This window comes from Sapajus apella, unplaced genomic scaffold, assembly GCF_009761245.1.
Source record: "Sapajus apella isolate SASKATOON/1434 unplaced genomic scaffold, GSC_monkey_1.0 scaffold27, whole genome shotgun sequence".
NCBI classification, from domain to species: domain Eukaryota; kingdom Metazoa; phylum Chordata; class Mammalia; order Primates; family Cebidae; genus Sapajus; species Sapajus apella.
Genome location: NW_022436967.1, coordinates 15,792,265 through 15,818,694, shown reverse-complemented (window position 1 = coordinate 15,818,694; position 26,430 = coordinate 15,792,265). Strand labels below are relative to the sequence as shown.

At 40.0% G+C, this 26,430-nt stretch overlaps 1 protein-coding gene and 1 pseudogene across 4 annotated transcripts in view; one reads left to right on the top strand and one right to left on the bottom strand.

The window, feature by feature from the left end:
* Positions 1 to 11,086, top strand: part of SPATA5 (spermatogenesis associated 5) — a 310,845-nt gene extending 299,759 nt beyond the window's left edge. For all 3 annotated transcript variants that reach the window (XM_032292360.1, XM_032292361.1, XM_032292359.1), the window contains one exon: positions 10,641 to 11,086. In XM_032292360.1, coding sequence (XP_032148251.1) covers positions 10,641 to 10,817 — 177 coding nt within the window. In that variant the 3' untranslated portion in view covers positions 10,818 to 11,086. The remainder of the gene's footprint in view (positions 1 to 10,640) is intronic.
* Positions 11,087 to 21,365: 10,279 nt separating this feature from the next.
* On the bottom strand, positions 21,366 to 22,673 carry LOC116560844 (annotated as a pseudogene). Its single transcript, XR_004273168.1, has one exon. The product of XR_004273168.1 is annotated as a 60S ribosomal protein L3 pseudogene (transcript).
* Between the last annotated feature and the right edge of the window lie 3,757 nt (positions 22,674 to 26,430).

Here is a 26,430-nt window from a genome sequence, read left to right as displayed (position 1 = left end):
AGCCAGTGCTTTTGCACACCTTGTTTCATGAAAGCAAGACTGTTTTTTACTGTTGTATTCCCCAGTGCCTGCTTCCTTGTAGGTGGTCAATCAAGATTCCTTGAATAAATGAATGAATAGGGGGCTCCCAACATCTGTTTGCTCTCTTATTGCTCTCCTTTCCTACCACTGTGATTCCTTTTCTCTCCATTCCCATACCAATTGGTATGCTCTTTTTAAAACTAAAAATACTTTTTAAAAATCTCACTACTGTTCAATTAAAGTTAGAAACATTTAAAATCCCCACAGATACAAATGCTGGAACTATGAAATAAAATCTCAAGATCTTTTCAGCCCCAAAGCTCTGTGGAATAATCAATTTTATAAATTTTTAAAAAGCAAAAACTATTTGGAAGGCTGAAGCAAGAGGATTGCTTGAGCCCAGGAGTTCAAGGCCAACCTGGGCAACACTGCAACCCCATCTTCTAAAATAAGTAAATAAAATTTTAAAGAGCAAAAATTAGGCTTCGCCATGCAAGTTTATAATGAAAGGTTATACACTGAGTATATACTTTAGCTATAAATTTTAAAGACCTCAAGATAACGTTAAGACCAGGCATGGTGGCTCACGCCTATAGTCCCAACACTTGGGAGGCCAAAAAAGGAGAACCACTTGAGGCCAGGAGTTAGAGACCAGCATGGACAACATGGTAAGACTCCATCTCTATAAAACAGAAAAAAGCCAGGCGTGGTGGCACACACCTGTAGCCCTAGCTACTTGGAAGGCTGAGACTGGAGGATTACGTGAGCCCAGGAGGTCGAGACTGCAGTGACCCATGTTCAAACTACTGCACTCCAGCCTAGGCAACAGAGAGAGAGACCCTGTCTTTAAAAACAAAAACAAACAAAACCAGCTTTGAATCAACAAAATTAAGCAACCAAGAGTTTTCCCATTCTCTAATGTCATTAAGCTTTGAGTGTGTCTTTACAGAAATTTTTATTTTCTTATGTATGGCATCCTCCATTCTATGACTTTAACATAATCCCAGATGGATTAATTATCATAAAGCCTATTTTGCAGACAGTTCAAGGGAATTAAGCCCAAGAGCAAAAGTTAGGTAATTCCTTAAATCTGAAATCTGGCCTCCAGAATACTCACTTCTCTACTCACCACTTAAACAGTTTTTAGTGAAGTGGCACTTTAAGTGCTGCTTGCTTTTACCTCTGTATTCCCTTCTCCAGCACCATTTTACTCCCTGAGCTGCTTTCTTGGCAGTTTGGGGCACCCCTTGCTGTTTGTGCTTGTGATAGTCTGACTTCCATCTGCTGCTCTGCAGCCAGGAGCCTGCTGTGCTCCCTTCAGTCACATCTTTCATGCCTGGCCATTCAACCACCTTTCATCAGGTCTCAATGGGCCTGGGTAAATGGGCCTGCATCCACATGAGCACATAATCTCCCAGGTAGCCTCCTCCTTGAAGCACCTCCAGTGCATGCTGTTCACGAACAGCAGGACATCACTCTACTGGGTTCCTAATCCCTCAGACACACAGGGAAGGAGGTCGCAAGGCTGTGAACGTGAAAAGAAAAGCGAGGGGCGGGTGAGCAGAGGGAACACAATGTCAGCGCCCAGGACCTGCAGCGGCTACACCACAATCATCGCCAGCTGCAGCCCAATTAAGCTCAACAGGTCACAGGTGTTCCAGACAGAAGACGCTTTTAACAAAACCACTTTCTTGAAAATACCTAAAACTCTTCAAAGCCCTGCAGCCCATTTCTTTTGGTAGATTCTTTAAAGCTATTTAGTACACTTGAAATACAAAAAAAGCTGAGAAGCACATTTCAGCCTCAGTGGAAGACATGCTTGCTTCATGCAAAACAGCGGAGGCAGCAGCCAGGCTGCCACGGCTGAGCCTAGAGACATCATCTCTGGCAATGCATGGATTCAGTGTGCAGCTGCAGAAGAAGGATGTGAGGGTGTCTCTCTCCTCCAGCTTGGTCCCTGCTGATACTGTAGCCTGAACTGTGCAGTTCACTCACTCACACAAGAAATTGCTGTGTGGCCATGACCTTGTGTGTACCATTAAATTACAATCTCTAGGATGCAGTTGTAGTTTTCCTATGAACTTTTAAGCAGACCTGCTGCATACTGGTTAAACTAGATGTGTGAATTCAGCTCTCAGGAGCCACTTTTCCTCTTCTGGCACATTTCAAAATGCTGGCTTCATTTTCTCCACAGATCCAAGTGCTCCCTGTGCCTGCCAGAAGTGTAGGGAGGGGATGACAGGAACCAAGAATTTAGGTAGTTGTTTAAGTCACCATCGGACCTTATTACCCCTTCACCTTTCTTTGAGGATGTACATAATCTCTGAGAGGCCGTCGGGAATGTAGTGAGGAAGGTTAAGTTAGAATTTCAGCATCCCTATTGGAAGGGAGCGGCTCTTAGTTCCCCTCCTCCACAGGCCCACTTACAGCGGTGTCTGTTCTTCCCATGCCTACGTGCACTCTCATGGGTATGTTTGCCTGTTGTCATTATAGTCAGCTGTTTACAGCCAATACCAAGGACGTGCTGATACTACCCAGGTCTTATCTGGAAATGGAAGCAACTGCTTAAATTTACAATTGGGTTTCTAATCAGTCAATGCACCAGAAAAGCAGCTAGTATTACTGTGAAACTGAAAAGAACTGGGGAAGAGTGAAAGCACAGCGGGAATCAATACCCAGAATAGGACCCAACGTTTTCGGTTTTCCTTCCTGTTGATTAGTTTTTGGTAAGCAGTCTTTGCCTTGACTGTTACTCTTTATCACATCGTTTTTTAAAATTATTACTGCTTGCTTAGAAACCATGTTGGTTTTAATTTTCACAATACGCCTGTTTCTGTTTTGCTAAACTGAGCCACCTGTTTAAACTCTTCTTGTCTCATGAATTGGGGAAAGAACCGTAGGCTATGTATAAGAGGTTTCATTTTTTTCCACAGTGAAGTAAGACATTGTTCTTATTCTTCATGGCATTCAGAAGTCTGCACAATTGCCTCTTTTGCCCTTTTGCATTTAAAAGTGAGGTAATTAGATTTCCCAAGGTTCAATGGTCAAGAGCCTTCTCATCCCTCGGAGTTGCTTCCCCACACTGCTCACAAGTGGAGCTGTCTCGAGTAATCCAGTTATCCTGTATTGTTGTTATAAAGGAACTGCTTTTTAGAGAGCTTGAAATTTCATATATATAAAATATAGCGTAAAATATATAAATGTAAAATATAGTATGAAATTTATATTTATATGTCCCTTTGCTTTCATTGCTGACTTTTTTTTTGCCACAGTTGAAACTCATTACTATTTTATTCAGTGGCTTTGAGGATTTCTAAACATTTTCATTATAAATCTTTTCCTTTCGTACCTCGTAGGAATTCATTTCAGATATGCCTAAATCATTTACGTTGTGAGATCCTGCCTTTGTTGTTTTATGTTTCTGTCAGATATTCGATCATCAGATCTGTTATTACTGCTGAACAAATGGAAAGAAAATTTGTGACCTGTTGGCACAAAATAGTGTCATGGCCACTGAAACGCAGGCATGTCTTCATCCAGCTCTGACAGTGAGATCTTGGGCCCACTCTGCTAGTCTTTTGTCTCATTTTCTCATTTCCACAAACAGATAATGTTTTTACCTTTGCAAAAAGTTGTATATATATTCTAAAGCTTGGGTATCTTTTTTTTTTTTTTGAGAGTTTCACTGTTACTGCCCAAGCTGAGCGCAATGGCACACGATCTTGACTCACTGCAACCTCTGCCTCCTGGGTTCAAGCGATTGTCCTGCCTCAGCCTCCCCAACAGCTGGGATTATAGGTGCACACCACCACACCCGGCTCGGCTAATATTTTGTATTTTTAATAGAAACGGGGTTTCACCCTGTTAACCAGGCTAGTTGGGTATTGATTTTTTAGTCAAAACTGATTAAGATTATATACTCAGATTTACAGAGCCAGCCAAAAGGGTTTGTTTGTTTGTCTGTTTGTCTGTTTTAACAGCCCAATGGCAAAAGCAATCTTGCAAGTAGTTGGTTAATAATTCATTTCTATGATCTAGTCTGCAGCCTATGGGGGAAGAAGACAAGATGGTGAAGGGATTAGGGGAAAGCTTCCAAAATCCTTTTTGCCAAAGTAGTTAAGGAGCTTGAGCGACCAAGGGTTTTCTTTCTAAATGGTTAGTTTAACATTCCAGACAGTCTGTGATTCAAACTTGTCTATTCACCTATACATCTCAGCAGAGTTCTTTATGGCCTCATGGGAAAAATTCAGCTGAATTCCCCCATCACTGAAACTGTTCCAGACTATCTACTTTTGCTTTTTGTTTGTTTTTTAGAGACAGAGTCTTGCAGTGTTGCCCAGCCTGGCCTTGAACTCCTGGGTTCAAGTGATCCTCCCATCACAGTCTCCTAAGTAGCATGACTGCAGGCCTATACCACTACACCCAGCTCCATCTGCATTTTGAATGGGATGCCAGCAGAGTGATGAGCTTTGTGGTGGTCCCTGCGTTCAGTGTAGATACACACATACATGAATATACACACACATACACACACCCCTCATTAGGTTTTCCTACAAACTTTATAGATAGGAATGAGAAAGGTCCTAGTTTAAATTGAAGGTTTTTTCCCTTCAGTTTCTATAGTATTCATTCCCAAATAGAGAGATATGTTGGCAAATTTATCTGAAAAGACCTTACTTTTCCAAAGCTTAATACAGAAAGGAAAATCCCATAATCTTAGGTTAGTTTCATCAAGTGAGACAATAAATCACCATTTGAATAATGTTTTTTAGCAAAGATTCCATTCTAGTCCTCCAAAACAATATACAGTCATGCAGCACATAATGACATTTCAGTCAACAGTGGACCAAATATATGATGGTGGTTCCGTAAGATTATAATATTTTATTTTTGCTGTCCCTTTTCTATGTGATACTTACCATTGTGTTACAGCTGCCTGCGAACAGTATTCAGTAACATGCTGTACAGGTGTGTAGTGTAGGAGCAGTAGGAGAGACCCCATAGCCTAGTGTGTAACGGGCTATTACCATCTAGATTTGTATAAGGACACTCTCGTATCTATACAACAACGAAAGCCCCAACAGTGCCCTTCTCAGAACATATCCCTGTTGTTGAGCAACACATGCCTATATGTTACTGCACTGTTTGTAAATGTTCTGAAATCATGCTCAAATCCAGGGCAGTTTTTTTTCTGTGACAGTACAACAAAGAAGCTCCTGTTCCTATGGGATAAATTTTGATACCTAAGAAAGCATCTCTCAAAAATAACACAGGCATAGTTGTATTCCTGCTAGAATTTCTAGTTTATGTTAGAAATTAGTTCTGCAGAAAGAACTAAATGCAGAGTAGTGCTCCAAACTGAAAACATTGCTTGAGATGAACATATATCACAGTATTAAACAATTTTAGTTATTCACTTTCTTTCATTCCAAGAACTTAAGAAGAACTGACAACATCTAGATCAGGGGTTCCCACCCCAGGCCGTGCACCGGTACTGGTCCATGGCCTGTTGGAACCAGGCTGCACAGCAGGAGGTGAGCAGTGGGCAAGCGAGCATTACCACCTGAGCTCTGCGTCTTGTCAGATCAGCGGCAGCATTAGATTCCCTTAGGAGTGTGAACCCTATTGTGATCTGTGCATACAAGAGATCTAGCTTGCACACTCCTTATGAGAATCTAACGCCTGATGATCTGAGGTGGAACAGTTTCATTCCAAAACCACCCCCACTCCGTGACCCCCTGCCCATGGAAAAACTGTCTTCCATGAAACCAGTCCCTGGTGCTAAAAAGGTTGGGAACTGCTTATCTAGATCTTATGAAACATAAGTAACTAAAAATACTGAAGATTGGCCAAATCTGGGAAAGATGCACATAGTATGCATCTTTTTGAAAATGTGCCTGTAGTTAAGTAACTCTTCAGCAAACATACCTTGACTGTTTATATATCCAGAGCACAAGTCAGTGGTTTGGCTACTGCCACTGTCGCTGCCCTTTGACTCCATTAAACACACTGGCCTTTCTTCTGTGTCTCAGGCCTCTCCCCATCTTCTCCCCTTCTCCTCCACCCGCTTCCTTTTTCTATTTTGGAATAGGGGAGAGCAAAAGTAAAAAGCTATGCTAATAGGCAAGAGCCATAATGTGCCCTGAGTGAGTTGTTTGGTATCTCCTAAAATATGTGCCATAGATCACCAGTAAACCATGTATAGATATTCTGCCAGAAACGGGAGAGGGAAAGTGTTCTGTAGGAAACAATGAATGTCACAGTCCACTATGGTGCTATAACAAAATACCTTAGACTGGGCAACTTATAAATAATACAAATTTATTGCTCATACTTCTGAAAACTGGGAAGTCCAAGATCAGGATGCCAGCAGATTTGGTGTCTGATGAGGGCCTATTCCTTGTAGACATACCTTCTAGCTGTGTGCTCACATGGTTGAAGGGCCAACCAGCTCCATCAGGCTTCTTTTATAAGGGTACTAAATCTGTCAATGAGGACAGAACCCTCACAACCTGATTACCTCCCAAAGACCTCACCTCTTAATACTAGTAAGTAGCATTGGAGATTAAGTTTCAACATATAAATTTTGGAGAAACACATTCAGACCATTACATTGGGTTAAAGAAAATCAAACTGATCATCATCACTAGCCTTTGTAAAACCTTTAAAATTCTATTGTGCACCATGGGGAACAGAATATATACAGGTTGAGTATCACTAATCTGAAATCCTCAATGCTCCAAAATCCAAAACTTTTGAGTACCAACATAACACACAAAGGAAATGCTCATTGCAGCATTTTGGATTTCAGATTTTCAGATTACAAATATTCAACCAATAAGCAGAATGCAAATATTCCAAAATCTGTAACGTCTGGTCCCAAGCATTTCAGATAAGGAATATTCAACCTATATAGTGTTGCCCAAAACTTATTTGACCATAGAATACTTCTCCTGAACAGACACTAATTTCTTCAGGGAAATGGTGGCATGGGCCATGAAAATGAGCAGGAAAGCTGCACTTTTCTTGGGAAGTATTATATCATATCTTGGAACTCATGCCACAGTAAGTGGCTCCCAGAGCAGATAGAAACCAGCCATCATGGATATCCTAAGAATACATCTGTTTCCAGATCTACCTTTTTATTTGGGCTAGGAGAAAAAAACCAATAATCCAGTCAATGCTTTTGCTTTTAGAATTTCCACTAAGAAGCCTTTTCATGAGGAAAAAATAAAAACAAAAGGAACTTTTAGGAGTTACGCCCTGTCAGCTGCTTGTGTATCAGCTGCTTGTGGATTTGGTTTAGAGCTTTAGAGAGGTCTGGTACTGACTAGCCTTCACTGTCATTGTGGCCCTCATGACTTTGAAAACACTATCATTGTTAATTTTGGTTATGTTTGATGGTAGAATTATTCTTTTTTAAAAAATTCTCCATTCTGTCTACTGAGGCTAGTTCAATGTAATACATGTTTTCTTCCTTCCCACCTTCCTGTTTCTCTGCTCATTTTGTTCCTGCTAATCCTTTACCTGTATGCAGCTCTCAGTTCTGTTCTTCACACTTTGGTTTCCAAAGCTGTAATTTATTCGTTCTCTCCACACTAAAGCCCTTTCCATTTGCCTCCCTGACAGTACTTCTGATACACTGGCACACAGAGCATTTCACTTCTGTGCATCCGCTACTGGTTTGTGAGCATGGGAAGAGGAGTGCTATGTCCCAGACATGGCTGCATCGTCCACCTGGCTTCATATAGTTATTGCACAGAGTAGCTATTCAGTGGATGTTGGTTGACGAAAGAATGGCTGGCCAACTATTTGTAGTGTCCTATTTATGTTTCCCTCAGTTACTGACTGGCTGTTTATTGCTAAGTAAATGTGATAGGAGAGTAAGAGTGACAGAAAAAGATTACCTTATTGACTAGCTCTTTGGAACATTTTATAAATAAAAAGAAACAGAGTAATGTGTATTGAAGCAAGTGTTGAATTCAGTGTTTCTCCTACCCTAGGACATACAGACAGCTGCACTCCTTCCTCTACACAGAGTAAGACACTTATATGAGGTCCTTGGGTACCCATGTTTCTCTTTTCATTAACTCTCAGAGGTTTTCTAGGTCATCTCTATCTAATCTGAACATTAGTGATCTGGTCAAAACTCTGTCCAAGTGTTCTATATCTCATAGTTTCATAGTTCTCCAAGCTAGATGGAATTGTTTTATTAAGAGTTAGGAGAGTACTAGATATAGTAGGGGAATTTTTCTCAATCACTGACATACACTAGAGGCTGTAAGTTACAAACATCCACATTTCAAGGGGTCACTACTTCTCTGACCATAACTCACCACCAATACCCACTTTGTCACTACCATGTAAGCTACCCCCCCACACACACACACAAATTATAGCTCATAGAAAAATCTGTAGAATCAAATGTGAAGGAAGGAAAGTGAAATTGCCCAGCGATACTGCCCCTAAGGACAGCCTTCTAGGCACTAATGATGTAACACTTCCCACTACTTACATTTATTTTGCTTTGTTAGGCTCCCTGAGGTTCCAGTGACTAAAGGAATACAATCATTTCTTCTTTTGCCAGTTTGATTACTGTGTGTTGAGGGTGGAAGCCTATCTGACAATTGGTTCCCTTCCTCGGATGTGCCAGCAGGGCAAACCACCCATCTGGCCATGTGAACCAAATCCTAGAAACTTTGAGAGCTTCCAGGCACCCTTTCTTTTTCTCAGCCCCTCTCTTTATCCAGCCCCCACCCCAGCCACCACGGTACACATGCTCATCTGGTCACTCTGTTTGATACGTTTCCATCAGACTTTAGGCATACTTCTCACTGCATTGTGCAAAAACAGGGGGATATCAGTCATATAGCAAATGAATTAGTACAGTAATTGGTATTTGTCCACTCCTATAGTAGATGCTCAATAAATGTTTCCAGCCATTATGTGCCAGGCTCTGACATCCCTGAGGGAGTCTCAGCTATGAAGGGTGGGGGAGGTGTGCAGGAGACAGAAAGAGAGCTCCACCACCCAGCAGGAAATGTAGTGCTCTTTGCTCCTTCAATGATTCTTCAGACTTTTTAGCCTTGCAACCAATCCTTCAAATTCTTGTCTGGATAAAAGAAGTGCTCCTCAGAGGGGTGTGGGTGGGGGCTCTCCCCACTTGGTCCCTTCACCTCCCTTTATAGAGATCTCCAAGGTTTCCTTAGAGCACAGTGGAACCATCGGATGGATAGTTAATAAGCACAGTAAAAGCCTGTGAAATGCCCAGTTTACCATGCTGAGCATTTCACAGGCTTTTACTGTGCTTATTAATTATCACATTCCTGTTTTCAAAAGAACTCTTTTTTGCACCAGAACATGTGATAAAGTGGTTTTACTAATCCCTTGAAGTTTTGTTTTTTCCTTCAACAAGTTGATAGCCACTCTCTTTTTTCAGAAAAACATTAACATGCATAACCACTATAGTTAACTTCAGTGCTCATTAATGAAGCCCAGAACTAATAGTTACATTGTCGTAATTTGACAAAGCCATCTAAATCTATGCATGTTTTTCAAAGCTCCCTAAACATGCTGCTAAATCCCCTAAAAAGCTACTAAACTGCTTTGGCAGCCATTAGCCCAGCATAAGCAGAGGAACTCTTTTCAGTGAGTGAACAAACAGAGAAAATATGCTGAATGGCTGGACAAATGTGTTTCAGCTGGCCCTTTCATTTACCGATATAAGGGCGCAGTCAATATCAATCACTGTTTTCCCTGTTGCCCTGAAAATCACAATATCTCTTTTCATCCCACAAGCTCTTTTCACCACTGTAATGTGTCTTTAGAATGACACTGGCATCAGCCTGCTTCCTCTGTCTGAAGTCCAGAGGGCTTAAAAACACATTTCGGGATTCTTGAACCTTCCTCCCCTTCCGTTTTCCTACTGCCTCCTCCTTCTTCCCTCTGCATCCATTCCACCCCCTCCCCAGATTCTTTTCAATTCTTCCAGCTTTCCGGGCTGAGTAAACAGCATTCACTTCTCTGTTCTAATGCAACTCTCCAAAGTAAATGTTGACAACTCTATCTGAAATTCCCAAGATTGAAGAAATTGTTAAAGAGATACACGTAAAGAAATGCTTTTACATGCTGGTAATACATCAAAGGTTGAAAGGAATGTGGAAACTCTGTGCTATGACAAGGTGTGTTGATGAGCAAGGCCTTACTCCGTATCAGAAAATCTCCCCGTTCTGCCCTCCCTTGACCGTTGGCTTCTGCCTCCCCCTGCCACATAGACACATGCATCTTTTGCCATCCCGTGTTAAAAGTATCTGCGTGCACAGCTACCCACCTTTATGGTTAAGAGCAAATGCTCTTAAAAGCAAATGCCACTTCTTAGATATCTTTTGGCACTCCTGGTTCTGTGTACCTAATACATTGCTTTGGGATGAAGGAAAGAATAGAAAGCTCTATATGATTACCTTTTATCCTTTTGAAAACTTGAGTGGACATTCTTGTAGATAAATTTGAGCAATGGACATATGTAGAAGGCACCACAGATGAAGATTCAGAATATTGTTTCTAAAAGAGTACTGTTTGTTTTCTACCTCCTTTTATTTACTTATTTTTTAAAACTTCAGATTGTAGCCGTCTGCAGAGAGGCAGCTCTTCTGGCTCTGGAAGAAGACATTCAAGCCAATTTCATCATGAAAAGACATTTCACTCAAGCCTTGAGCATTGTGACACCTAGAATTCCTGAGTCATTGAGACGTTTTTATGAAGATTATCAAGAGAAGAGTGGGCTACATACACTCTGAGAAAATGTACATATTCAAAATGCTGAAAATCCTTTACAGAGAAAATTTCTTTTTAAAATTTTTTGAGAGTGTTTAAAAAAATTCTTGTTAGGCAAAATGTTTGAAATATGTTCAGTAGAATTTAGGGGCTTTGGTTCTTACAGATTTTCGAGTCGTGTAAGTACAGTGAAAATATCTCTGAACATAAGTTTCAAACAGTTTTATCTGGAAATTTGTGGTGAGTTTTAAAAAACAAATGTTTAGCTTTTTCATTTGTGACCTAGTCTGTTCATCCTATGAAGTGACTTCTTTTTCTAGAATCTGTTTGAGTGTCTTCCTAAAATGCCAAACCTGTTGGCATCAATTTTGTACAGGGACATAGAAATTGTATCTGGATACATTTTTTTTAATCTTTATTTTTGAAGGCCAGCCAGTAAAATGGCCAAATTTGCCAGCCAGGCTTATGTGGCCTTCTCAAATATGTATGTATGTGTTCTCATTGTAATTCACATATGCATTATTGCTTTAGCCTTCTTAATCTCTACCTACAGCCAAAAAAAAATTTTTAAAGATATATTTTATATAATTCAATGCCCTTTGAAAGTTAGAAAATAAAATGCAGGTATCAGCCCAGTCTAAGCCTAGAGCGGTAGACTTAGGTTTTTTTATTGTTGTTTTGTCTTATTTGTTGTTGTTGTTTTGAGATGGAGTCTTGCTCTGTCGCCTAGGCTGGAGTGCAGTGGTGCGATCTCTGCTCACTACAGCCTCCACCACTGAAGTTCAAGCAGTTCTTCTGCCTCAGCCTCCTGAGTAGCTGGGACTGACTACAGGCATGCGCCGCCACACCTGGCTAATTTTTGTATTTTTAGTGGAGACAGAGTTTCGCCATTTTGGCCATGCTGGTCTTGAACGCCTAGCCTCAGGTGATCCATCTGCCTCGGCCTCCCAAAGTGCTGGGATTACAGGTGTGAGCCACCACACCTGGTCGGGTGTTTTTTTTTGGTTTGTTTGTTTTTTTTTTTTTTTTCCATAAAATGCTATTAGTGAATCATATGAAGTGTTCATGTTTTTACTTATACATATTTTTCAGGTTTCCAGTAAGCTTTTCAGTTCAAAGATATGGCAAATTGAACTCTTAAGTATATTATGTTGCATTCTAAATAGTATATTTATACTCCTTGTTATTTATCCTCAGGATTTCTTAACACTTTAATACTTAATAAATACTCTTGAAAAAGCTTTCAGAAAGTGATATTCTGACTTTCAGATCAGAAACTGGCAATGGGAAGAATGTGCACTTAAACTTGATCACTGTAGATCTTTGAAAATTCTTAGAAAGAAAAATCAGACAAGAAATACCTGATTATCAGAATAATGGGCTCTATAGTTTTATGGTGGCATATGTTCTTTGTTTGTTTGTTCATTTGTTTAGAGATCGGGTCTTGCTCTGTCACCCACGCTGACATTCAGTGGCACAGTCGTAGCTTACTGCAGCTGAAGACTCCTACAGCTCATGTGATCCTCCTGCCTCAGCCTCCTGAGTAGCTAGGACAACAGGTGCATACCCCCATGTCTGCCATGTCTGGCTAATTAAAAAAAAAAAATCAGAGAGACAGGGTCTTGCTTTGTTGCCCAGGCTGGTCTCCAACTCCCGGCCTCAGGTCACCCCCCCCACCACACCCGTCTCAGCTTCCCAAAGTGCTGAGATTACAGGTGTGAGCCACCATGCGTAGCCTGTGGTGACATATATTCTGAAGTCACGTTTCAAATATTTCATCCTCAAATATATTTACATCCTCCAAAATGTCAGATTTGCAAGACAGCACGAGTTTACCAGTACATAAAGCCACCCAAGGGACTAGAAATATTACCATTTAGAACTGTGTTGTTAAATACAATAACCACTAATTACATGTTGCCATTTTTATTAAATTAACTAACATTAAATAATATTTAAGAATTAGTTTATCAGACACATTAGCCACATGTGACAAGGGCCTGCCACACTGAACAGAGTAGATTAGAGAACGTTCCCCTCATTCAGAAGGTTCTGTTGGACACTGCAGGTTTGGAAAACAAGATTTCCATATTGAAATAAATACAACCTCAAAACTTTATGCTCTGTTTTCCCTTTAGTTGTTATTTACATAGAAAATTATGAAGAGAGAGAGGAGCTTACCATCTTCCCTATTAAATATATGACTAAGGGCACAAGAAAATAATAGGAAAACGTATCCCTCAGGGCCTAAACAAGAAAGTAAAAGAAATCTCCTCCCCAACAAAATAAAAACCAGAAGTGTGAAATGGGGCAGGAGGCTGGGTAGTGGGGAGGAGGGTAGCAGTCTCAGTCAACAAGGAGTTTAGATATTAATGGCCACTCAAAGCCTTCAGCCCATATAACATCAAGTTACAACTGAGCGCTGTACATAATGCTGAAACTCTTCAATAACCAACACTGAAGCTCTTCAATAACCAACACTCTCAGCACAAGGGTAGACAAGAAAAGAAAATCTCCTGCTGGCCAGGAAGACCACAAGGAACCTTTCTGACTTGGCCTGTGCTTTTGATTTTCAAAACATTTTTTAAAAGAGGCCTCTCTGAGAATTCTATGAGCTTACCTGCCCATAGCTTCGGGATTTGAATTCACACTACTGTCAAATTCATGAAACCTCAAAACCTACAAATTAACCGAAAAACATGGAGCCAAGCTAAAAATGCCCTTGGGGGTAACTAGCACTTGCACTAGTTAGAGGAATGTATCCTCATCTCAGAGGATTCCAAAAGCTGTGCCCTGCTTACAAAGGGCCTGTAATCTCACAGAATGTGAAGGAGTGGGACCTCAGATCTGCTGATGAGAGCATAAATTGGTATAACCACTTTGGAAGGCAATTAGCATATCTAGTAATGTTGAAGACCCTGCAATCTAACAGTTCTCCTAGGTGCATATCCCAGAGCAAGTCTCACATTGGTGCAGTGAGATAGCAAATAGCAAAGTTCATAGCACCATTATTTTTACATAGTAAGAACCTGGAAACAATCTAAATGTCCATCAATAATAGAATAGATTTATATGATAGTCATACAATGGAATACTATGGCAATAGAAAATATTTAGAGCTGCATATGAAACAGGGATGAAACACAGATGAACAAAGAAGAATGTTTTAGAAGAATATGATATTTAAAATTGGAAGCATGAAAAATAATATATGTTTATGGGGGCATATATAGTAGAAGAATAAATGAATGGGAAAAAAAAAATGACCAAATACTGGCAAGGAATTTCCTCAGGGGAGAAAAGTTGAGGTGCTTCAATTGTGTCAGTAATGTTTCATATCTTAAAGTGAGTGATGGGAATATAGGTGCTGATTTAATATAGTCTGTACTGTTTGTGTACTTAAATATTTCATGATAATTTTTCAAAGATGGGCCTTAAACCAACACAATCATATCATTTAACTCAATACCTTGAATTCATAATGCAATTCACAGTGCCCACAATCCCATGTTTCTGGAAAATCAGGAGTATTGGGTACGGTGGAATAAAGTGCAAGAAGGCAGATAAGAGATCAGGTTTTTAGGATGCAGGAAACAAATTGAGAGAATTTGTTGCTGAAAGTAGTGTGTAGATGACACTTCCATTACCTGACAGGATGGGAGACATTATGTCTGGGAATAAGACATCTATTTCCATTAGCACTGTGGTCCTGCAAAGGAGTTGGGAATTAAGATTTTTTTTCAAGATTTTAGAGCATTATATCTTTAGTCTTTCATAAGCCAATTATTTATATTTCCACATAGCCCTAATGAGCTATGTGGAAATATAAATCAAGGCGTGCAATTCCTCTGTTTGAAGCTTGTTCCCATTTTACAAAAGTACTAGTAAAAATCTGAGTCACAGAAAAGAGCAGGTCAGGTGTCCTTAATAACAGTTTGCCTCAGCTTCATCTCCATGAAGATTTTACTTCTAATCCCGTAGTCTCATGTTTATGTATTTACAAGAATGTATGAAAGCTGGGCATGGTGGCAAACACCAGTAGTCCCAGCTACTCAGGGTTGAGGTGAGAGGATCACTTGAGCTCAGGAGTTTGAATCCAGCCTGGGGAATGTAGTGAGATCCTATCTCTTAAAAATAAAAAAAAAAAAGCATAGCAGTGTATGATCCTATTATTTGGGTTTGTGTGTGATAGAATACATGGTATATAGTTCATGGAAAATTCAAATTCAGCAAGGAAAGAAAATGGCCAGCTTCCTGTCTTAGGAAGACAATTTACTTTTGGCATCTGTTTGGAAAAAAGTTTGCCTTTGATCTAGATTCTTTCGGATGTCAGGGATATTCACATTGACATGTCTTTTCAGTGTTCCAGGAGATTTTAGTTTGAATAGTATAATTTTTTCTTCTTACAACAAAACTTAGAGCGGCTTCTAACTTTTATTTCTTCATGGCCAAGAAACTACCCTAACTTAGCTTGATAAATATTTGGTTCTGTCTTATTTCTAATGTGCAAAACAGGTTTTAAAAATAACATATAGACTTTGCATTTTTAAAAAATAATGATTGAATTTATAAAAGAACCAAACTTGAACATATGTCTAATTTGGCCTAATCAGAAGGTTACAGAAAAAGTTGCTGTGAAAATAGAATAAAAGTGTTGTACTGGTCTGTTTTTACTGAAGTTCCAGAATGTGAGGTTATTAGAGTCTTAGCTTATTGTATCATGTTTTCCTGAACACTTCCTTTAAAGATGAGCACACACTAAAGCATTCTTTGATATTATGTATGGATTAAATTAACACTGGTTTCCAAATGTGATCCACATAGAAATTCTAAGGCTACAAATTTGTCTTTTTTCCTTGGCTTTTCATTATAACAGTTAATGTGCATAGATAGGCCTTCTTACCTAATGTCTTTTTCAAATATTCCCCTTACTCCAACCAATTTTAGCAGAAAGAGATGTTATAGGGTTTTGGAAGTCCTACAAAATCATACAGAAATTTGTAGACTCCTCTTTCAAGATTTAGTGGTAAACATTTCTGGAAAAATGGTTAAGTGTCACACCCACACACAGCAAAACCCAAGGATATGAAAGGAAAGAAAAATAGAATTCATCTATGCTGAAAACAGGGAACAAATATAACACATACTACAGGTTTCAATTTTGGACCAATTTAAAAAGGAGCTACGAAGTTTTACATATACTCTGCTTGAAAGCACATTTAGTGTGACAGGAAATACCTTGTTTGCTTGGTTTCAATATACCATGGATTGTAAGACCCACTATTTAAAAACACCATTTTCTACAAAAAAAAGTACTATAATACTATTTGCAGGTTAATAGTATTACATCCTGATTCCAGAAACATTAAAATGTGAACAGCATATTTAATAAAAATCAATGAAATACAGTTAAATGAGAAGGGAATTGACAGGTAATAATATATTCAAATGTTTATCATACACCCACAGCCATTAAAATATTATTTGTATTCAACATAATTATAGACAGTAATGAAAATTGTGACAAGAAAATAGGAGAATTAAAGATATTGAATACAGATTATTTTGGGGCAGCGAATAATCACAAATTATAATATCCCAAATGGAAATAGCAGGGGAAGTATGCAAAAAATGTGGGGTGGGGAGGAAGTTTGGAAGAAGAGAAACAAAACACCAAAAGAAAGCTGGGGCACATTTGGAAGAAGGAACATTTTTTGAGGAAAAAGGAAAAAAGTTTTGAATACAACGGCTTTGAAGTATCAAAGTTAAGAAAACTTGGATGATGTGATTCAGAAGATAAAATAATTGAGTCATATTTAAAGAGAACAGAGCAAAGGAAGGGGATGAAGAAAAATAATACTCTCATGTAGCCTTTGATTCAGAAATTCACGTCAAACCATTTATCATTCAGATAAGTTACAAAATGGTATGTATGAAAATTTTTCATTACAGCTTTGTTAGAATATTAGAAACAATTCCATTATCCAGAAGAGCTATTTAAATAAAGTATAGTACATCCATACAATGTAACATGCTGCTATAAAAAAGAAAAAGTTATGACCTAGTATAGACATTATCTCCAAGATACAGAGGATCTGAATAATAGCTAATAACAAATATGTTTAAACTCTGCAAATAGAGAATGCATATCATTTTATACTCATATCATACATATAATTATAGTGAGGGAATGTGTTCTCTTTCCAGGTCCACCAGGGGGCGTAGTTTCAAGGGCAAGAACTTCCCAGCGCCATGCCCCCCTCCCCTCTCTCTCCATCTGGGAGATTTAACAGTTTATGTTTAAATTTCATGGGCATGGGAAGAAACTAAGAGTCAATCACCCCAGCGAAAATTTAAAGGAACTCCTTTCATTGGCCAGAGGAACTTGGGGAGGTGGGAATTTCCTCTGGGATAAATTCCCCTGCTTCTTCTCCCACAGTGGATTTCCAGCTCTCTGGAATCCCCTCCCGCATAGTGGGAGCTCTCTTTCCCCTCCTGGATTTTCCCCCTCTGGGGTCTCCTTCCACCCAGTGTAGAAGCTGCTTTTCCTCTCCTAAACTCCATCTCTCTCTCTCTCTCTCTCAATTCCCTTCCACTCAGTGTGGAAGCTGTCTTTCCTCTCCTGGATTCCACTGGATTCCATCTTTCCAGATTCTCTCAGTGTGAGAGGAGCTTTCCTCTCTGGTTTTCCCCCTCTGGGACCCCTTCTCACTCGGTGTGAGAGTGGCTTTTGTTTCTCTCACTCAGTGTGATAACTAGCTGTGTCTTCCTCTCTCCTTCTCCTTTTTCTTTATCTAAATAAATCACTTTCTGCAACCACTTTTTGAGTCCAGTATTTTACTTTACAAGCACACTGCACTGTGGTCTCCTCTTTCATTCTTGAGTGATAGACCAAGAACCTGGAGAGCCATCCTCTCAGGGAAGCTGAGGGCTCCCCTGAACCCCAATAGGGTATGTGCACACAGGTACATAACAATGTATTTGCTAAGGTAGATACGGTGCAGAACGTACTCTATAACTACCATGACATAAAACTAAGAAATGTAGAAACAATTACAACAAAAATCAACTAAAGTTCAAAAATTTTAAGTGATTCCTTGATCAAAGAAGAAATTGAGAACAAAATTGCAGAATGCCTAGAAAATAATAAAAGTACTATATATTAAAATCTATGAAACACAATTTGCATTCTACACAGAGATAATTTGTACACCTGAATACTTTCCTTAATAGAATAACTGAATTAAGCATTCTACTAAAAAGTTATATTTTTAAAAAACTACAAAATTAACCTCAGGGGAAAAAAATGTAAATGCCGAAGTCAATAAACTAAAAACAGTGGAAGTGGTCAGTCCAACAGCTCGTTCTTTGGAGAACAAACTCCAAAACAAATTATTTTTTTGTGTGTTCGACAGAATGATTCTCCAAGTACGTCCATTGTCCTAATCCTCGGAACCTATGCATGTGTTTGTTATGTGGACCTCAGAAGGCAAAAGGAATTTTGCAGGTGTGATTAAATTGAGGATCTTGATAGGGGATTAGCCTAAATGTTTCTAGTAGACTGAATGTAGTCAAAAGGATACTTATGAGGGAAAGGCAGAGCAAGAGATTCGGTCAAAGAAGCAAAGGTCAGATAGAGAGATTTGAAGATGCTCCACAGCTGGCTTTGAGGATGGAGAAAGGGCCCACAAGCCAAAGAAAGCAGGTGGTCTCTGGAAGGTGGAAAAGGTAAGGAAAGGGAGTCTTCCCTGTTGCTTCTAAAACATAGTTCTACCAACATCTTGATTTTAGCCCCATTTTTGACTCATTTCAGACTTCTGACCTCCAGAACTGTGAGATAATACACTTGTGTTTTAATCCACTAATTTGTGGTATGTTACAGCAGAAATTAAAAATTACTACACTTTCTAGATTGCCTTTTAAAAGATAACAAAGCTATCTGTGGCATTTCGATATACCAATGACAAGCTGAGAATCAAATCAAGAACACAATCCCATTTTCAATAGCTACAAAGAAATGAAATACATGGGAAGATACTTAACCAAGAAGGTGAAAAATCTCCACAAGAAAAGCTACAAATCACTGATGAAAGAAATTGTAGGTGACACAAACAGATGGGGAAAATGCCATATTCATGGATTGGAAGAATTAATATTGTGAAAATGAGCATACTGCCGAAAGCAATCTACAGACATGATGCAATCCCTATCGAAATACCAACATCATTTTTCACAGAATTATAACAATCTTAAAATTCATATGTAACCAAAAAGGAGCCCAAATAGCCAAAGCAATCCTAAGCAAAAAAAAAACAAACCTGCAGGCATCACATTATCTGACCTCAAACTATACTACATAGTAACAAAAACAGCATAGTATTGGTATAAAAACAGATGAATGGAACAGAATAGAGAACTCAGAAATAAAGCCACATATCTTTCACAAAGCCAACAATCTTTAACAAAGTTGACAAAAACATACACTGGAGAAATGACACTACTGTTTGATCCAGCAGTCCCACTACTGGGTATATACCCAAAGGAAAAGAAATTGTTATATCAAAAAGATAACCTGTACTCACTGTGTTCATAGGAGCACTATTCACAATAGCAAAGGTATGGAATCAACCTATGTGTCCATCAACAGAGGAGCAGATAAAGAAATTATGGCATATATTTTACCACGGTATACTATATAGCTATAAAAGATTGAAATCCTATCTTTTGCAGCAACATGGATGGAACCGGAAGCTGTTTTCTTAAGTGAAAACAAAGTCAAATACTGCGTGTTCTCATTTATAAGTTGGAGCTAAATAAAGCATACACATTGGAGACTTAGAAGGGTAGGAGGGTGGGAGAGGGGTGAGGGATGGGAAATTACATAATTGGTACAATGTACACTATTCGGCTGATGTTTATACTAAAAGTCCACACTTCAACACTGTATGACATATTATACAAAAATAAAGACAATGAAACCACAAATAAAATTAAGGAACCACATTTATGAAGGAAATAAAAAGTTTTGTTACCTATGCTGAAAACCCTTGTGAATTTTTTTTTTTTTTTTTTTTTGACGGAGTCTAGCTCTGTCACCCGGGCTTGAGTGCAGTGGCACAATCTCAGCTTGCTGCAACCTCCACCTCCCAGGTTCAAGTGATTCTCCTGCCTCAGCCTTCCGAGTAGCTGGGACTACAGGTGTCCACCCCTCCCAGTAATTTCTTTTTTTTTTGAGACGGAGTTTCACTCTTGTTGCCCAAGCTGGAGTGCAATGGCATGATCTCTGCTCACCGCAATCTCCATCTCCAGAGTTCAAGCGATTCTCCTGCCTCAGCCTCCTGAGTAGTTGGGATTTACAGGCATGTGCCACCACGCCCAGCTAATTTTTTGTATTTTTAGTAGAGACGAGGTTTCTCCATGTTGGCCAGGCTGATCTCAAACTCCTGACCTCAGGTGATCCACTCACCTCGGCCTCCCAAAATGCTGGGATTACAGGTATGAACCACCACGCTCAGCCGGAATTTGATTTTTATACAGATACTTCTCAAAGCATCCTTCGGCACAGATGACTTTATATGCAAAAATTTATTCAGATTTTCTACCCATCCATTGTTATGCTATTTTAACTGTTGATGAGCATAAAGAAAAAGCAAGTTTTTCTAGTTCTTTTTATGACTAAAATGGTGCTAAGCCCCATTTCAGTAGCTATGTATCAAAATTTCTAAAAGAAAGACCTAAAAAATTGTTACCCAGATCAAATAATAATTTAACATGAATAAATTAAAGTAGAAAACAGTAAGTCATTCTTGGAATTTAACATCCATTTCTCATTTTTAAAAAAGTAAAATAAGGATAACATTAACATGTTAAAAATAATACTCCTAAACCAATAGCTAATAACAAATATCAGAAGCTAGAACAAATGTCTATGACTGCCACTTTCGTTCATCATTATTCTTTGAGCATAAGTCAATGCAGTCAAACCAAGGAATAGGGTCAGAGCCCCAAAACGGTTAACTGAAGGATTATGTAACTATGTCCCCACACCTGACTGTTCTAAAAAAATAAGATCACGTTTCCTTTCATAGTTTATTTATATATTTGAGCCTTTCTCTCACCAACTACCACAAGCCCCTTCTACCCATTTTACTTCCTCAAATACTTTCCAGGACTCACTCCCTGATTAGTACTTTAAGTTTGTTAAGTATGTGTTACCAGGAGCTTAACACCGGCTCTCCACTGCCTACTCCTTTACCCCCATTCTTCCTTAACCACATAGCCACTCCGAGTCCCTGGCCCCTGGTGCTGCTGGCCAAGGAGCTCCTCCAGGTCCGCCCACAGTGAAGGCATTCCTTAATGTTGTGATGCAGAGTTGTCTCATTCAATTGTCTCAAGCATTTTTGTTGTAGAAAGAGATCTTTGTTTTTATTTTTTAATAACTAAAATTTACGTTAACTTTTTGGCCAAAAATCTTTTCCTCAAAAAGATGAATTTTTTCTCTATCTTGAGTACAACAGTAAACAACATTGGGAAGTTTTAAAACTGCATTTAGACTATCACTGGTCCAGAAATTTTGTATTTTTTTTTTCAGTGGAAAATAACTTTTATCGAGACCCCACCAGCTGCAAAATCTGTTCATGGCATTAAGCTCCTTCTTCCTTTGCAATTCGGTCTTTCTTGAGTGGTCCCATGAATGCTTTCTTCTCCTCCATGGTCTGGAAGCGGCCATGGCCAAACTTGGAGGTGGTGTCAATGAACTTAAGGTCAATCTTCTCCAGAGCCCGCCGCTTGGTCTGCACCAGCAAGGACTTGCGGAGGGTGAGCACCCGCTTCTTGGTTCCCACCACACAGCCTTTCAGCATGACAAAGTCATTGGTCACTTCACCATAGTGGACAAAGCCACCCAGAGGGTTGATGCTCTTGTCAGACAGGTCATAGTCAATAGAAGCATTGTTCTTGATCAGCTTGCCGTCCTTGATAAGGTAGCCCTGGCCGATCTTATAGATCTTCTTGTTGATCTCAGTGCGGTGATGGTATCCTTTCTGCCCAGCACGTGCCACAGAGAAGGCCACACGGGCAGGATGCCACGCCCCAATACAGGCCACCTTGCGCAGGCCTCGGTGGGTCTTGCGGGGCAGCTTCTTGGTGTGCCAACGACTGATGACCCCTTTGTAGCCTTTGCCCTTGGTCACCCCGATGACGTCAATCATCTCGTCCTGCCCAAACACTTGGTTCACAGGTACCTGCTGCTCCAGCCTCTCACAGGCCCAGTCCAGCTTCTCGGACACGGTGCCTCCATTCACCTGGATCTCCATCAGGTGGGCCTTTTTCTGGCGCAGAGGAAGCAGGCACATCTGGGTGTGGGCAATGACGCGGATGACTTGGCAGTATTTCTTCATGCTGCTGAAGTCCTTCTCCAGCTGCTTCTTGCCATCCTCATCCTGCCATTTCTTGCAGTACTTGGTGAAGGCCTTCTTCTTAGATTTATGCCAGTTCTTATAGAAACGCCTTTTGCACTCATCGCTGATGTGCTCAGCGAAGACAGTCTTGAAGGTCCGGAGGCCTCGAGGGGTTTCCACGTAGCCCACAATGCCCACAACCACCATGGGTGGCGTCTCCACAATGGTCACAGCCTCCACCACCTCCTTCTTGTTCACCTTGGATCCTGGCCTATCGACCTCCCGCACGATATGGGTCATGCCAGCCTTGTATCCCAGGAAGGCTGTGAGGTGGACTGGCTTGGAAGGGTCATCCTTGGGGAAGCTCTTCACCTTCCCACGATGCCTGCTGCTGCGCTTCCGAGGTAGGAAGCCGAGGGACCCATGTCTGGGAGCGGAGAACTTCCTGTGAGACATCACGCCGTTAAATCCAGACAGTAGAGCCAGAAATTTTGTATTTTGTATTCAGTCTTAAATGAGCGTATTCCCTTTGTAAGCCCTGGAGTTCAGTAAGCTGGATCCTTGGCTCGTGTCTCCACAAAGTGGACAAGGAAAGGAAGGGAATGTAGACACACCAAAAGGACACCTCATCAATTAAGAAAGAAGGCATTTTCAAGAAGCAGCAACAGAGGAGCATGAGGATGAACAAATGCAATAAAGACCCTTGGATGTGGTTCCTCGGGGTCCATTAGTGACCTTTAAGGAAGCAATTATCAATGGGACAATGAATAAAGGGTAAATAGGGGTTACATTTTAAGTTACATAATTTGTTTTTTTACAAAATTTTTAATATAATAAATGTGTCAGTTATTAAGTTCTCTTCTCCTATCTCCAAACCCAATCCTCTAAACTCTGCTTTGGGGTTCTCAGGCGAAGACTAGACAAGCCATTTCTGCTATTGCTGGATGATGCCTTACTAGACCATGCCCATAAGAGGAGGCAGAATTCAAGGATGGAGTAGGAAGGAGGTACTTGTTCCTTTGTTTCCTGCAGACCCCGTGGGTCTTCCCTGCTTGTTTCCTAAGCATCCCCTGACCATGGTATTTTTTCCCCCTTTTTTACCCTGATAGCAGTCCCTTCCCACAGCGATGATTGAATCCAACTTTTGCAAATCCAGCCTTCCTGTGCTTTCCCTTTCCCTGCCGATGCCAACCCTGGGAGAGAATGTTTGTGGGTGTGGATTGTAAAGGTATTAGACCAGTTTCATGCAACACTGGAATCAGCTGAATTCATTGATATAGGTGCATTCTTCAGAGATTCTGGATTAATGTTTTAGTTTGGATAGTGGCAAGTGACTGTATTAGGCTACTTTTTAATTTACTTATTTACTTGTTTGTCTGTTGCTTATTTTGCCCCACTGCTCCATGTGGCCAGGGATTTTTATCTGTTTTATTTGCTGGTATATTTCAGCATCAGAATCACACCTGATATACCATACATAATAAATGTTTGTTAAAGGAATAAATAAATGAACACTAGGCTGAAAGTAAAATTAGGGGAAATATTTACTTGGTCTTTTCTAGACTTCTGAAAAGGCTTGCCAAATAATTTCATGCCACAGGAACTACATGGCTGTAACAATTGTTGCTGGTGATGATCTTAATATAGTAATAGTATAGATACCTCTTATTTTAGGAAGTACTTTGATGCATGCTGGGCTTAAAACCTAGATGACAGGTTGATGGGTGCAGGAAACCATCATGGCACACATATACCTATGTAACAAACCTGCACATTCTGCACATGTACCCCAGAACATAAAAGAAAAGATACTTTGTTTCCTACATTCATCAGTTGTTCAAATTTGGCTTTTAAAATGTACATGGTCAAAATCTTTTCTGAAGGCTCCTAGACATCAATCAGAAACAAAAATATATTGGATAATATTTAGACTTGGAAGTAAGCTCTATAAGCTGGTTTCACCATAAGTATACCTCTTTGTTTCCCACCAGCCCCGAACAGTGTCCCCTGCATTGCCAGACACGTTGAATCTTTAGACTTTATCCAGTTTGCAATACGAAAGCCAGTGTAAGGTACTGAGTGCTACCGTCTATGGCGCTCCTCCCATTTGGAGTCTCATAGCAGCCTTTTAGCTGAAAGCATTTCTTTCCTTTCTCCAGGATGCCAGTTGTCAGTTTGGTATTTGCATGAAAGATCCCAAGTTCACTTGGTTGGTTGTCTGAAACATAGGTTCAACAATGGCCTATCTTTAATGAGATTGAGATGCCAGCGCTTTCCTGGTGGCATAATGAAGACAAAGGATGCTAGCCCTAGATCCAGACCCAGTAAGTGGCAGAGACAGGAAGGATTACAGGGTCCATGGCCTTGGGTGGGCTTGTCCCTAGATAAGAGCACAAAGAAATTTCCCGTGGTTGCAGTGGGACAGGCGGGGTAGATGGTACTGGGGCAGATGGAGAGCATTTGGTGGAAACATAAGACTTTTTTCTCAATGAAATAGGAAGCAAAGCTCTCAGCTGAGTATAGAGGTGAAAGAGGAGACTTTGGAGGTTTGAGAAGAGAGAGTCAACGGCCCATAAATGCATAGGAAGGTGGCCAGGCAGCACTAAGGGCCTGTTGAGGTCAGTGGTCAGGAAATTAGGGCACAAAGAATTTCCTGTTACTGATCAAATTCTTACTATTCATCTCAAATTCATGTCATTTTTAATAGTTTTCTTGAAACCAGTCCCAAATTTCATCCCCAATTTTCATTGTAAGTGAAGGAAAATTATTTGGCCTCTATGCCAAATTTGAAAACATGGCATTCTTTTTCCTTTGCATATTTTCAGAAAAATATTTCTGTCTTCCTCAAGGAAGGAAGACACTCCCAATGGGAGTGTAAATTACTTCAATCCTTGAGGAAGACAGTGTGGCAATTCCTCAAGGATCTAGAACCAGAAATACCATTTGACCCAGCAATCCCATTACTGGGTATATGCCCAAAGAATTATAAATCATTCTACTGTATAGACAGATGCACACGTATGTTTATTGTGGCACTGTTTACAATAGCAAAGACTTGGAGCCAACCCAAATGCCCATCAATGATAGACTGAATAAAGAAAAGGTGGCACATATATACCATGGAATACTATGCAGCCATAAAAAAGGATGAGTTCATGTCCTTTGCGGGGACATGGATGAGGCTGGAAACCATCATTCTCAGCAAACTGACACAAGAACAGAAAACCATACACCGCATGGTCTCACTCATAAGTGGGAGTTGAACAATGAGAACACATGGACACAAGGAGGGGAACATCACACACTAGGGCCTGTCACCGGGTGGGGGGCTAGGGAAGGGATAGCATTAGGAGAAATATGTAATGTAGATGATGGGGGATGGATGCAGCAAACCACCGTGACACCTGTATAACTATGTAACAAACCTGCACGTTGTGTACATGTACCCCAGAACTTAAAGTATTAAAAAAAGTGTTCCTATTTCTCCACATCCTCTCCAGCATCTGTTGTTTCCTGACTTTTAAATAATTGCCAGTCTAACTGGCATGAGATGGTATCTCATTGTGGTTTTGATTTGCATTTCTCTAATGACCAGGGGTAATGAGCTTTTTTTCATATGTTTGTTGGCTGCATAAATATCTTCTTTTGAAAAGTGTCTGTTCATATTGTTCACCCACTTTTTCATGGGGCTGTTTGGTTTTTTTCTTGTAAATTTGTTTAAGTTCCTTGCAAATTCTGGATATTAGCCCTTTGTTAGATGAAAAGGTTGCAAAAATTTTCTCCCATTCTGTAGGCTGCCTGTTCACTCTGATGATAGTTTCTTTTGCTGTGCAGAAGCTCTTTAGTTTCATTAGATCTGATTTGTCAGTTTTGGCTTTTGTTGCAATTCCTTTTGTCATTTTAGTCATGAAGTCTTTGTCCATGCCTATGTCCTGAATGGTATTGCCTAGGTTTCTTCTAGGGATTTTATGGTTTTAGGTCTTACATTTAAATCTTTAATCCATCTTGAGTTAATTTTTTGTATAAGGTATAAGGAAGGGGTCCAGTTTCAGTTCTCCGATATGGCTAGCCAGTTTTCTCAATACTATTTATTAAATAGGGAATCCTTTCCCCATTGCTTGTTTTTGTCAGGTTTGTCAAAGAGCAGATGGTTGTATATGTGTGGTGTTATTTTTGAGGCCTCTGTTCTTTTCCATTGGTCTATATCTCTGTTTTGATACCAATACCATGCTGTTTT